At 44.9% G+C, this 12,165-nt stretch overlaps 1 protein-coding gene across 1 annotated transcript in view; it reads left to right on the top strand.

The window, feature by feature from the left end:
• Pskh1 (protein serine kinase H1) overlaps nucleotides 1-12,165 on the top strand; it is a 39,276-nt gene that overhangs the window by 11,153 nt on the left and 15,958 nt on the right. The window contains exon 2 of the mRNA XM_004625851.3: nucleotides 5,670-6,699. Within this exon, the coding sequence (XP_004625908.1) occupies nucleotides 5,731-6,699 (969 nt within the window). The 5' untranslated portion in view covers nucleotides 5,670-5,730. The remainder of the gene's footprint in view (nucleotides 1-5,669; nucleotides 6,700-12,165) is intronic.

Here is a 12,165-nt window from a genome sequence, read left to right as displayed (position 1 = left end):
TTTTTTGTCTTTTTGAGACAGGGTCTCACTATGCAGTTTAGGCTGATTTAAGCTCACTTTGTAGCCCAGGCTGGCTTCAAATGCAGCTGTCCTCCTGATTGAGCCTCCCCACTGCTGGGATTACAGGCATGGGCCACCACACCCAGCCTCTTAACTTTCTAGTATGATGGTCAGAAGTATCACTTTGCAGTTACATATTACTGAGAGGTTTCTACCTAAGTGATTTTGTTACATAGTCTTCTAAAATACAGCCTCAAAATCTAAAATTTATAGGCAAAAGGTTGTGAAGCTTTTCTGCGGAGAAAAATCTTGGGAGCTGGTATTGGAGAGGGGTAGATGCTTATAGTTCACTGCTGGAAGACATTCACAGATCTGGCCTTGGTGGCCAGGAAATTGCTCCCAGGTGTCTGGTTTTCTTTATAAGTGGAGTTAGGTCTGGAAGTTTGTGGACAGATTTACTTTGGAGTTGAGATAATCTGTAAGGCCAAAAGAAAATTTATCTTTGAGCATGTTTACATGGATGCCCAGAGAATATGGCTGTGGGTCAACCACTGGTTTGTACTGTTCTTGGCCCTTGAAAATTTCTGAGGTTCTGAGGTTATTCCCTAATAGTAAATAGAAATTTAAGAACAGACCACATTTTATTCATTATTGACAAACACTGAGTGTGTACCATGAGTTCTGCACTTTGCTAGATACTAAGGGAGGTCTTTTTTTTTTTTTTTTTGCAGAACCGGGGATTGAACAATCCTTGCCAGGGAAGCGCTTATTCTACTGAGCCATCTCCTCAGCCCCTAAGGGAGTTCTTGAAACCTGAGAAATGGCCTCTTTTTCAAAGGGCTAGCAGCTGTAGCCCTCAAGGCAGGCTAGAATAGAGCAGTGAGCAGTAGGACCTAGATCATAGTTGGAGTTGAGATTTCTGAAGACAGGCTCTTCAGAAAAGGTGCTTTATAGAGATGTGTTGATATACCAGCTCAGTGGTTTAGGGAAAGTGAAGCTTTATTGGCCCCAGACATTCCTGGTATTTTTCCCGTGTGGTACAAGGCACCCTAGATGGGGATGAGTCTTGGGTCCATTCTTCGCCAGCATACCTAGCAGCTTTGAACAAGTCTCCCTACCTTGTTAGGCCTGCTGTTGTGTACCATGTCAGTGGGGACAGTAGTGCTGAGTGTTCCTTCCTGTTAGCACTGTCCAATATACTTGCTTTCCCAAGTTGTACTTCACATTAGGCTGTTAAGGTGAAGGTGTGGAGCAGAATATAACTTGCATACTTCTGCAAGATGTGTTAGAGTACATACTGTCACACCCAGTGACTTTTAACAACATAGTGTGACCCTCCTAGGAGATCTCTAATTCTGGCTCCCCAATTTCCACATGATCACTGTGCTGGTATATACACAAGAGTTAGGAGTAGGAAAAGGCTCTGCCTTCTTCACGAGTTGTACCAGCCACTACCCTTGACCCAGTGTCTGGATTTTCACCTAACCAATGTGGAAAGAGAAGTTACCAAGGGGCCGGGGAGATAGCTCGGTGGAATAAGCGCTTCCCTGGCAAGTGCAAGGGCCTGAGTTCAATTCCCGGTTCCACCAAAAAAAAAAAAAAAAAAAAAAGTTACCAGATGTGATTGAAGTGTGGAACAGCTGGGATCACCTGGAGGCTATTGTTTCTCTCCTTCAGAGCTAGCACCTTTTCTCTACGTTCAGTGTCTGTAGTTGGGATGGCAGAGTATCAGCAGTAGCTGGCCTTTGAAGTGTTTTTAAATGGAATAAATGCAGCTCTCTTACTGCTAACTTTAGGTCTCTGTACAGGCTTTGTTTAAATTGTCAAGCTTTTTCTTTCAAAAACCTAAGTTTTTCCCAATGTATATGCCTGAAGACAGTTACTTGTGAGTGTAGAGTTCTGCCTCACTAGGAAGAAATGACATCTGAATGGTTTTCCTGGGTCACCCATGCAGTTTGTCTTCCTTGTCAGTGGTGGTCAGTGTTGCTTACCTAGTGGTCTTGGAGTTCAGGGGCAAGGGACCTGTGTTCTGCCTCAGGGTACTGGCTGAAGAGTAGTCCTTTTCTTGAGCTTCCACCCTTTACTCTGTTGAGGGCTTGTGTTTTCCTGAAGGAAGAGATAAGTCTACAAAATTCCAAAGTCTATAGTTCTAATCTTTGGCTTCTGTGGAAAAGAATCTTTTCTGAATGCTTTTGTTTAAACTCTGTTATCTTAAGTTGCCAAGTAAGTTCACTTTGAGTAAGAACTGTAGCAGATCAAAAAGAACTTGAATTGATGGAGGAATTCTTCCCATTTGTATGAAGAAGAAAAAAAATTTTTTTTTTTCTGCTGATAATTATATTGACACGCTGATTTAAAAAAACCTGTGGCTGGGTGGGGAGGTGGCTCAGTAGAATAAGCGCGCAAGGGCCTGAGGTCAATCCCTGGTTCCACCAAAAAAAAAAAAAAACAAAAAAAAAACCAGCCAAACAAACAAAAAAACTGTGGTTCCAAAAGTCTCTTTATTATTTGATGGATATTTGTAATCAAGGTTTCAAGTGATGAACTTGTTCCTTTAAAGAGTTGGCCTTTTTTTTTTTTTGGCGGAACTGGGGATTGAACTCAGATCCTTGCACTTGCCAGGGGAGCACATTCTACAGAGCCATCTCCCCAGCCCCAAGAGTTGGCCTTATTGATCAGGTTTGGGCCATACCACCTTGAATTCAGCACCACCCCCCTTTTAAATGTATTTAGTACAGGGTCTCACTACACAGATCAAACTCGGATCAGACTCGTAGTGATTCTGTTTTCAGCTTCCCAAGCGCTGGGATTACAGGCATGTGCCACCATGCCCAGTCTCAATCACCAACTCAGTGGGCCCTGGGGCGGGGCCGGCACAGTACACCAGGGATCAAAACCTGGCCACTGGACTCTGCCTAAGCAGACGCTTTAGTTTGCTGAGCTGTCTGGCTGGCCTTTTCAGGCCCTTGACTCACTGTAATCTGATAGTTTCTGTGGGTTCTCTGTGATCCCAAAGTACAACAGTGAAACTTGCTAGGGACTGCTCTGCTGCCTTTGCTAGGCTTGTCTGCCTGTTTCACAGGGGGTGAAGAGATGTGTTGGTTGCTCCTCAGCCCCAAGCACTAACTTTGGGCAGTTACAGAGTCCCCAGTGCTGACCAGCTCTTTTCACTTGTTAGATTCTACATCCAGGGACACACAGAAAGGTATCACAAGCATGTCCCATATGTACTACAACATACCTATAATTCAACTCTTCCCATTGCTAATCTAGCTGTGGCTCTTGTTGCATTGCTGACCCTGTACCCAGGCTGTGAGGGAAGGGCTGGGATGTTGTCCCTGTTTACTATTTCTTCCCTTTCAGAGCCTCTAGCCTCTGTCTGTGGCATAGACATCTTTCAGTTCCACCTCATTCCTTGGGGCATACATTCTCACTGGCCCTTATAGTCTACTTTAACCCTCTTCTAGCCTAGTCTCACTCTTCTTTATAACAGATTAGATTGCCTGTCTTTCCTTCTGAGCCCTTCAATAGCTCTCAGTCATTTGCTAAGAAAGCCCTGGTCTTCTCCAGCATTTGTACTATTTTCTGTAACGTAGTTTCTGCTGACTTTCCAAAAACTATCCCCAAGCCTTGGCTTTGCGCTATCACACTGCTCATTCCCATGCATATTCTGAGCTTCTGGGCCTTAGAGTTTGCTGTTCTGTCTGCCTGAATCACCACTCCCACCTCTGCTTACTCATTCTTGCCTCAAAATTCAGTGTGGGGAGGACCTCCTTTTGGAAACCTTCCCTAACCCCAGTGTCATTCCACATGGGTCTATGCTTGTTTCTTGAACTTATTGAAATGATCTGATTTGTTTTTGTTTTTGTTTTTTGAGTAGGTGATGATGCCAGGAATTTGATCTAGAGCTAGCTTCATATATGTTTTTTTTTTTTTTTTTAAATTTATTTATTTATTTTGTGTGTGTGTGGCCAGCTCAGCCCACCAGGGGGCAGGGCTGGCTGGCATGTGGTGCTAGGGGATTGAACTGTGGTCCTTGGGCTTTGCTTAAGCTTAACTTGTTCTAAGTGGGTGCTTTAGACCACTGAGCCATCTCACCAGCCCTTCATATATGTTTTTATGCTTTCACTTAGACTGTAAGTTTATTGACTTTCTTTTTTTTTTGTGGTGGTGCTGGGGATTGAACCTAGGGCTTTTATATCCTCACCTGTTTTTTTTTAGTTTTTATTTTGAGACATAATCTTTTTTTTTGTTGTTGTTTTTTAAAAATTTTTTATTCATTTATGTGTGTGTGTGTGTGTGTGTGTGTGGCCAGCTCAGCCCACCTGAGGGCGGGGCTGTTTGGCATGTGGTGCTGGAGGATTGAACCATGGTCCCTGTGCTTTACTAAGCTTGTTCTAAGTAGGTGCTTTAGACTACTGAGCCATCTCGCCAGCCCCTGTTGTTGTTATTTTTAAGATAGGTTCTTATTGTGCAGTTCAGGCTGGGCTTAAATTCACCGTGTAGCCCAGGTTGGCCTTAAATTGATAGCAATTTTCTTGCTTCAACCTCCCTAGTGCTGGGATTACAGATGTGTGCCACCACACCTGGCTGTGAGACAGAGGCTTGCTAAGTTGCCAAGGCTGGGCTTGAACTTGCCATCCTTTTGCCTCAGTCTCCCAGAATGGTGAGATTACCAGCTCTGTGTATGTATGTGTGTGTGTTTATTAAAATATAACCTACATTGAACCATATCTTACTCTTATATTCTTGTCACCTAATAAATATTTGATCTGAATTGATCATTTCCAGTTTTGTATAATTCGTAAGACATTTTCTCTTTATCCCATTAAGTTCTGAGATAGAGATAGCAGTCTAGATAAAAAGGCAGTGACCACTGGAAAGAAGTAACTTTAACACCTCACCCTATCCAGCCCATAGGTGTTAATAGCCAAATATTTTCATCTGGGAAATAAATGAGATGGGTTCCTGGATCCTCATCCCAAGGAAGCAAATAATCCTGGTTTATAGTCCGAGTCCCATCCAGCTAGAAGTGCTGGTATCTTCTCTGAACTTTTGCCTCTTAATGAAATCAGGCTAGTTTTGTAGCTACGTAGTGGTAGTGTGCTGAGGCTTGTGATTCTAAGTTCACTGGGATGAATTTGAGCTAACTCTGGGCTTTTCATAGGAGTCCAGCTGTTGGTGAGCTGGCGAATGGAGAGACTCCAAAATAGGGTGATCAGCACTAAGGGAGGGTTGTGCATGAGCAAAGCAGTGGAAACCAGGAGAGAGTGTGGTGAGGCAAAGACCAGAGTAATGGTTTGAAATATGAGACTTCGGCTAGGAGACAGAACCCAGGTAGAGGAAAGAAGGTGGGGGTACCAGCTGAGCCTGGTATATCTTCCTGCCTCTTGTTAGTTTAGACAAGCAGTATGAGACTGAGACCCAGTTATACATAAGTCAAGGCCATACATACTCCATTGAGCCTTAACTCAATGCTCACAGGCTAAAGTCATCTTCTTTCTGGGGAACCATGTTAGAGTCAGGTGTGCAGTCTTATTCTGACTTAGGGGGCTAAAGGAGGGTGGTTAAAAAAATAATAATAAAAAATAAAGGAGAGTGGTTGGTGTCTCCTCAGAGGTTTCCTCAGTTATGTTAATTTTTTTTTTTTTTTTTTCCTATCTAAATAGTTGTAGACGGGGCACTGCTTGCAGAGCAGGTCCTGCCAGCTTCGCTGGAGAGGATGCCTCCATGTCCGTGATGGGCTGTGGGACAAGCAAGGTCCTTCCTGAGCCGCCCAAGGATATCCAGCTGGATCTGGTCAAGAAGGTGGAACCCTTCAGTGGCACTAAGAATGATGTGTACAAGCACTTCATCACAGAGGTAGACAGTGTTGGCCCTCTCAAGACTGGGTCTCCAGCTGCCAGTCAGTATGTACCCCCTGGCAATGGTGCCCCAAATACCGGCTACATGGAGCCTCCTCCTTCAGAACCACCGAGAAGGGCCAGAGTGGCAAAGTACAGGGCCAAGTTCGACCCACGTGTGACAGCTAAGTATGACATCAAGGCTTTGATTGGTCGAGGCAGCTTTAGCAGAGTGGTACGTGTAGAACACCGGGCCACCCGTCAGCCATATGCCATCAAGATGATTGAGACCAAGTACCGAGAGGGACGGGAGGTGTGTGAGTCTGAGCTTCGTGTGCTGCGCCGGGTGCGCCATGCTAACATCATCCAGCTGGTCGAAGTGTTTGAGACACAAGAGCGTGTGTACATGGTGATGGAGCTAGCCACTGGTGGTGAGCTGTTTGACCGCATCATTGCTAAGGGTTCCTTCACTGAGCGTGATGCCACAAGGGTGCTACAGATGGTGCTGGATGGCGTCCGGTATCTACATGCACTGGGCATCACACACCGTGACCTCAAGCCTGAGAATCTGCTCTACTACCACCCAGGCACTGACTCTAAGATCATCATCACTGACTTTGGCCTGGCCAGTGCCCGAAAGAAGGGTGATGACTGCCTCATGAAGACCACCTGTGGCACACCTGAGTACATTGCTCCTGAAGTCCTGGTCCGCAAGCCCTATACCAACTCTGTGGACATGTGGGCATTGGGCGTCATTGCCTACATCTTGCTCAGTGGTACCATGCCCTTTGAGGATGACAACCGCACCCGGCTGTACCGTCAAATCCTCAGGGGCAAGTACAGTTACTTGGGGGAGGTAAGTCTATTTTGCCACTGTCTTAGGGCTATTGGGGAGGTCGTTGGTAGGTTGTATAACTAAAAGCACTTGGGTAGACCAATGTGCTCTGAGAGCCAGGCGGGTTATGTAAAAAGACTAGAGTATCTTAATTTGGGTTCCCTTGAAAGTGAGCCCTGAGATAAAGACGTGGAAGCAGATAATTTTTGTGGAAAGTGATTTCAGTAACTTCAAGTAAAGGGTTGGAGAAAGTGAAGCAGGAAAGGGAGAAAGCCAGGAATGGGTACTTGAAGTGGGCTTCCCCTCTAGAATACTGGAACTCAGTCCTTTTGGGCATCTTGTGAATAATCACATGGCACATGCCTCACATCAGTGAAGGCCAGGGAAGTATGCTTTTTGTTTGTCTTTTAATGTACCAACTGTACTTCATAGGTTGAGAATTGCTTTGGGGCCATTAAATCTCTGGTGGAGTGTTAGGGAATGTAGCTCGGTGTAGGCTATTTGCCTAGCATGCCCAAGCCCCTGCATTCAGTCCCCAGTAATGGAAAAAACAACAACAATAAACCTGATGTTTCCAGACTGTCCCAAATAGTAGTTAGTACTGGAAAAAATCCTCAAACAAAGAAGGAGAGCAATGAGATGTAGGCCTTAGCAGTGTGAAGCTGTGACCAGGCATGGCAGCTGTAGAGGTGGGCTGAGGGACTATGAGACAGGTGGGATCTTGGGTAAGCTAGAGTGAACATGCCTCATTTCAGGCAGCAGTTGCTTCTCTTCTATCCAGTTTTGCCAGGCCACAAGGAGGACTCCATGTAGCCACAGACCCCATCTGACTCAAAAGAGGAGCCAGATATCTGATTTTAAGATGTTGGAGTGTAGTTCATATACTTAAGCAGCAGCTCATATGTTAAAAGATATTAAGCTGAGGCCAGATTCAGCTAGCAAGTCATTATTTTGTGTCTTTGGATAGTTCTGATACCTACAAAAATTTGTCAGCACTGCTGGTTGTCAAAGGTGGTACAAAATAATCAGAGCTGGTTTGTCCTTTGGAAGGACATTGTTGGAAGCAAGGACTCAAGAAAGAACAACAAGGGCCGAGGAGATGGCTCAGTAGAATAAGCGCTTGCCTGGCAGGCACAAGGGCCTGAGTTCAATCCCCGGTTCTGAAAAAAAAGAAAGAAAGAGAAAGAAAGAAAGAAAGAAAGAAAGAAAGAAAGAAAGAAAGAAAGAACAAGAACTACAAGCTGTCTGTGAAAAAAAAAAATGTGGGAGGTGAGCTGAGTTTTACAAGATGACAGGAAGGTCTTCTTCCCTGAATGATCCCCATGGAATATTCCACTGTGTTTATTTGTGCCTCTTGTACAACCTACAGAGAGGAAAAGGTGGTAGCAGCTCCCCTCTGCTGCTCATCTTTTCTTCTAGGGGTTTGGGCCTGATCCTGACTCATCCCACCAATTGGCTCTAAGCTGTGTTCCCTGTAGGTGTCACCCAGTAGCTTCATACATACAATGACCTTTAGCCATTGAAGTCCTATAGTGTATCACCTTCTCTATCAGCTTCCAGGTATATCTGTGGGTTTAAGAATTTCCCTCTTTTGAGACACAGCTGGTGCAAGTTAGGGTGGAAAGCTTTTTTCTTTAGGCCCACTCTGTAGCAGGGACAGGAGAGGTGTTGTCTGTGTGCACCACTTTTAGGAGAGATAGGTGGCATAGAGGCTGTTGGTGACTGTTTGTACCAACAATTGTGACCATTGGGCTCTGGAGTGAAGTGATCAGCCTCATGGAAAGCTCAGGCCTGACCTGCTATCACTTTCAGATTTTATTTTATTTTTTTAATGTATTTGGTACAGGGTCTCACTATGCAACTTGGACTCATAGTGATTCTCTTGTTTTCAGCCTCCCCAGAGCTGGGATTACAGGTGTGTGCAACCATGCCCAGACTCAGTCACTGGCTAAGCACACCTGGGGGCAGGGCCAGTGTGGCATGCAGTACCTGGGATCGAATCCTGGTCTCTGCACTTGCCTAAGCAGGCGCTTAGTCTGTTGAGCTATCTTGCTGGTCCTTATGGTATTGTTATTAAGTGGGGAGTTTACTGGGAATCGAACTCAGGACTTTATGCTTGCCAGACAAGCATTTGTATCACTGAGCTAAATCCTCAGCCCACTTTTAGATTTTGAAATAGCCTGGGGGTTCTACAGAAAATTTGGTGTGATGGTGTATGCCTGCAATCCCAGTACTCAGAAGACTGAGTCAGGAGGATCACCATGAGTTTGAGGTCAGCTTAAGCTACATAGTGAGACCCTGTCTGGAAAAAAAAAAAAATTTTTTTTTTTCCACTTTCATGTGCATGCTGATCTGGGCAGTAAATGGAACCATACAGGTACTGAACTCTAGAGGATGGAATGTAAAATTATTATTATTATTATTATTATTATTATTATTTTATTATTATTTTTTGAATGTAAAATTGTCTCCAAATTCTTAGCTATAAGGTAGAAGTACCCACTGTGGGATTACTCTGGTCTAATTAGATTTGATTCAAGGCTCAGCTAAAGTTTTAGGTTTGGTTTCTCAGGGCAAGTGTAGGCTTTTGATGTTTGTACAAGTGTTGGCAAGAGGCATGGGTAATGGCAGAGGAACAACTTGGGAACAAGCTGCTTGATGTTTCAGTGGTTTTTTCTGTAGTACTGAGGTTAATTCCCTGATAGTTATGTGGTTCTCAACTAGGGTTTGGCCACGAGGGGGGCACAAGCCTGTATGTGTAAACTAATGATTATAACCTCTCCTAGTGTCCCTGGACACAGCTGTAAAGGCTTGCTAGAGCACTGCCAGCAGGAACTTGAAGTTGTTGCTGCCTCTATTTCTGAGGAGCCCACCTGGCTGAGAAGTAACTGGAAGGGACAATCTTCTATTCTATTTCATTTGTGCACATCCTTAACCTCCATGTAGAAATGTAGAGAGAAAGCAGGACTCTGCTGGGAAGGAGTAGAAACAAGTGCTTCTCACACTTTAATGCCCATGCAAATCTTTGGGTCCTGTGTGGCCTGAGAGCCTACATTTTTGTCAAGCACCTGGATGATATTGGTGCTATTGGCCTGCAGGCCACAGTTTGAAGATCAGATATTTAGACATGTACCATTAAAAACGGGCTGGGTGGTCATGAATAGCTGTGGAGAAGGTGGGACATGGGTTTTGGAGGATGGCCAAGATGAGTGAGACTGGGAAAAAAGAAATGGCATGCACAAAAGTATGAGAAAGTAGCTGGGTATTGTGGTGCCTGTCTATAATCCCAGTAGTTTGGGAGGCTGAGGCAGGTGAATGGCAAGTTTAAGCCCAGCCCAGGAAATTTAGCAATTTAGGAAGACTGTGTCTCAAAACAAAACCCAACCTCCCCTCACCTCACTCCACCCCACCTTGCCTCACCCAGACCCAGTCTCAACCCAACCAAATGACACAAACACCAACCAGTATTTGGGGTGGGGTGCAGTGGGGAGAACCTGCAGGAAGTAGGCTTGTTGAGGGGAGAGGCTTGAAGCATATGTTCATCTATACCTGAGGTTGGGAAGTTCAGTTGTCTGGATTGGAGACTCGAGAGAAACATATGAGGTTGTACTTGAAACTGAAATTTTATGATAGATTTGTGAATGCTTGAAGATTGAAAGAATAGTTATGCTCTAGGAGCTGTATCATCACTCTGCATGATGCCAAGCTATTTAAGGTCCAGCTGATAAAGGGGGGTACCAAGATTAGCTAAGGAAGGGAGGCAGAAAGTGATGGAGATTTCCTAAAAGCTGGTAATGGAGGACTTTTTACAAAGAATTCGTTATCTAAGAATTCCTGATTCTACCAATTACTGGTTGGGCATTTTATCTAATTGGAGTGTGCATAATCTAGCTGCCTACTTATTGATTGTCTAAGGCTGGAGAATGATAAATGAATGGAATAGAGATTGAATTCAGGCTTTCTGCTGCTGCTGGAGCCAAAATATTGGGTCCTAGGATTCTGATTCCTGCTGTACTGCAGTAATGAGACGTGAGTCTGGGGCTCCAGCGTGCATGCTTGTGTGTATAATGAAAGCATCAGTTCCCAGTTCCAGAGTCAAATTCCTGGTGAGCCCTGGTGATAACTTGTCTGATATGAAGAACCTGGCTGACCCTACAGATTTCATCCACTCTGTGGGTCCTTCTGGCTTCAGAGGGATTTGTCTGGTTGTTTTCTGGGGTAGTTAGGTGACCTTATTGCTAGATCAGGCCTTCTATGCTGGAGACCAATCTTTTTTTTTTTTTCTTTTTTCTTTTTGTAACAAGTCTCCCTGTGCAGTTCAGGCTGGCCTTGAGCTTACTTTGTAGCCCAGACCAGTCTCAAACTCAAAACATTCTTCCTGTCTCAGCCTCCCAAGTGCTGGGATTACAAGCTTTCACCACCATGCTGGGCTAAGACCATTCTTTTTGTCTTACTGCTCAGTACTCATCCACAAGAACATCTGTAGAAAATGCATCAGAGACATAAAACCTGTTGTTCCCCATCCTATGGAAGTGTAAATTGCCTAGGGGAAAAGAATTAGAATACGAAATGCCCCCAGGATGAGGCCTTGGTGGCGTACACATGGCAGCACAGGCTTGGCATAGAGCCACTGGGACTTGGCCTGAGCAACCTGTAACTTAAGTTACAGAGCTTAGGTCAAATGGCTGGGCTCTGCCCCTTTCTTCCTGCCATCCATCTTGTACTAAACCTGTCGAGGGGATATAGAGTACAAATGAAGTACCTCCTACTCTGAGCTCAGCAAGGTGTGAAGAGAAGGATTTCTCACCAGGGAATAAGTCCTATGGTTCTTGGTTCCATCCTCAGGCACTTTTCTAATCTCCTGTCCCCTTACAGAGATATCTCTTTTTGTAGAACTGGGGATTGAACTCAGACCCTTGTGCTTGCCAGGCAAATGCTTATTCTACTGAGCCATCTCCCAGGCCCCCAGAGGTATCTCTTGTAGGCTGCCTAGTACATTTATTTTGGGCTCTGTCCATGCAAACTCATAGATTTGAATAGAAAAGGAGGTTACCTGTAAGAGGTGGGTAGACAAAGGGACATTGGTGACAAAGCTGCAGCATAAGCAGAAGACTTTGGGAGGAGTAGAGCAGAAGTGGAAGAGGCTAGGGCAGGCCTGGTGTTGGGAGTTCTGGTAGGAACTGGTAGGAGGAGCCCCAGAATCTTTACAGTGACTGAGGAATGCAGCAGAAAGTGTTGAGAGGTAAGCAGGAGGATGCCTAACTAGAAGCTGCTGGGGTTCTCCGTGTAGGTAGGAAGGGAAGGAACCATTATTCATAAAGAGGAGTATGCATCAGAAGCCCACCTCTACAGGAGGGACATCAGGAGAGCAAATGTGGAGAAGAATCCAGGATACCTTCTGTGACCTGAAGAGTTGGTAGTGCCCTGCCTGGACCTTCCTGGTGGAAGCCAGTCTATAGCCTTCTGCTTCTGCTTCTGCTTCTGCTT

This window comes from Octodon degus, unplaced genomic scaffold, assembly GCF_000260255.1.
Source record: "Octodon degus isolate 3935 unplaced genomic scaffold, OctDeg1.0 scaffold00011, whole genome shotgun sequence".
Taxonomy (NCBI): Eukaryota; Metazoa; Chordata; class Mammalia; order Rodentia; family Octodontidae; genus Octodon; species Octodon degus.
Note: the sequence above shows the minus strand (reverse complement) of the source record. Positions and strands in the feature narration are given on the sequence as shown.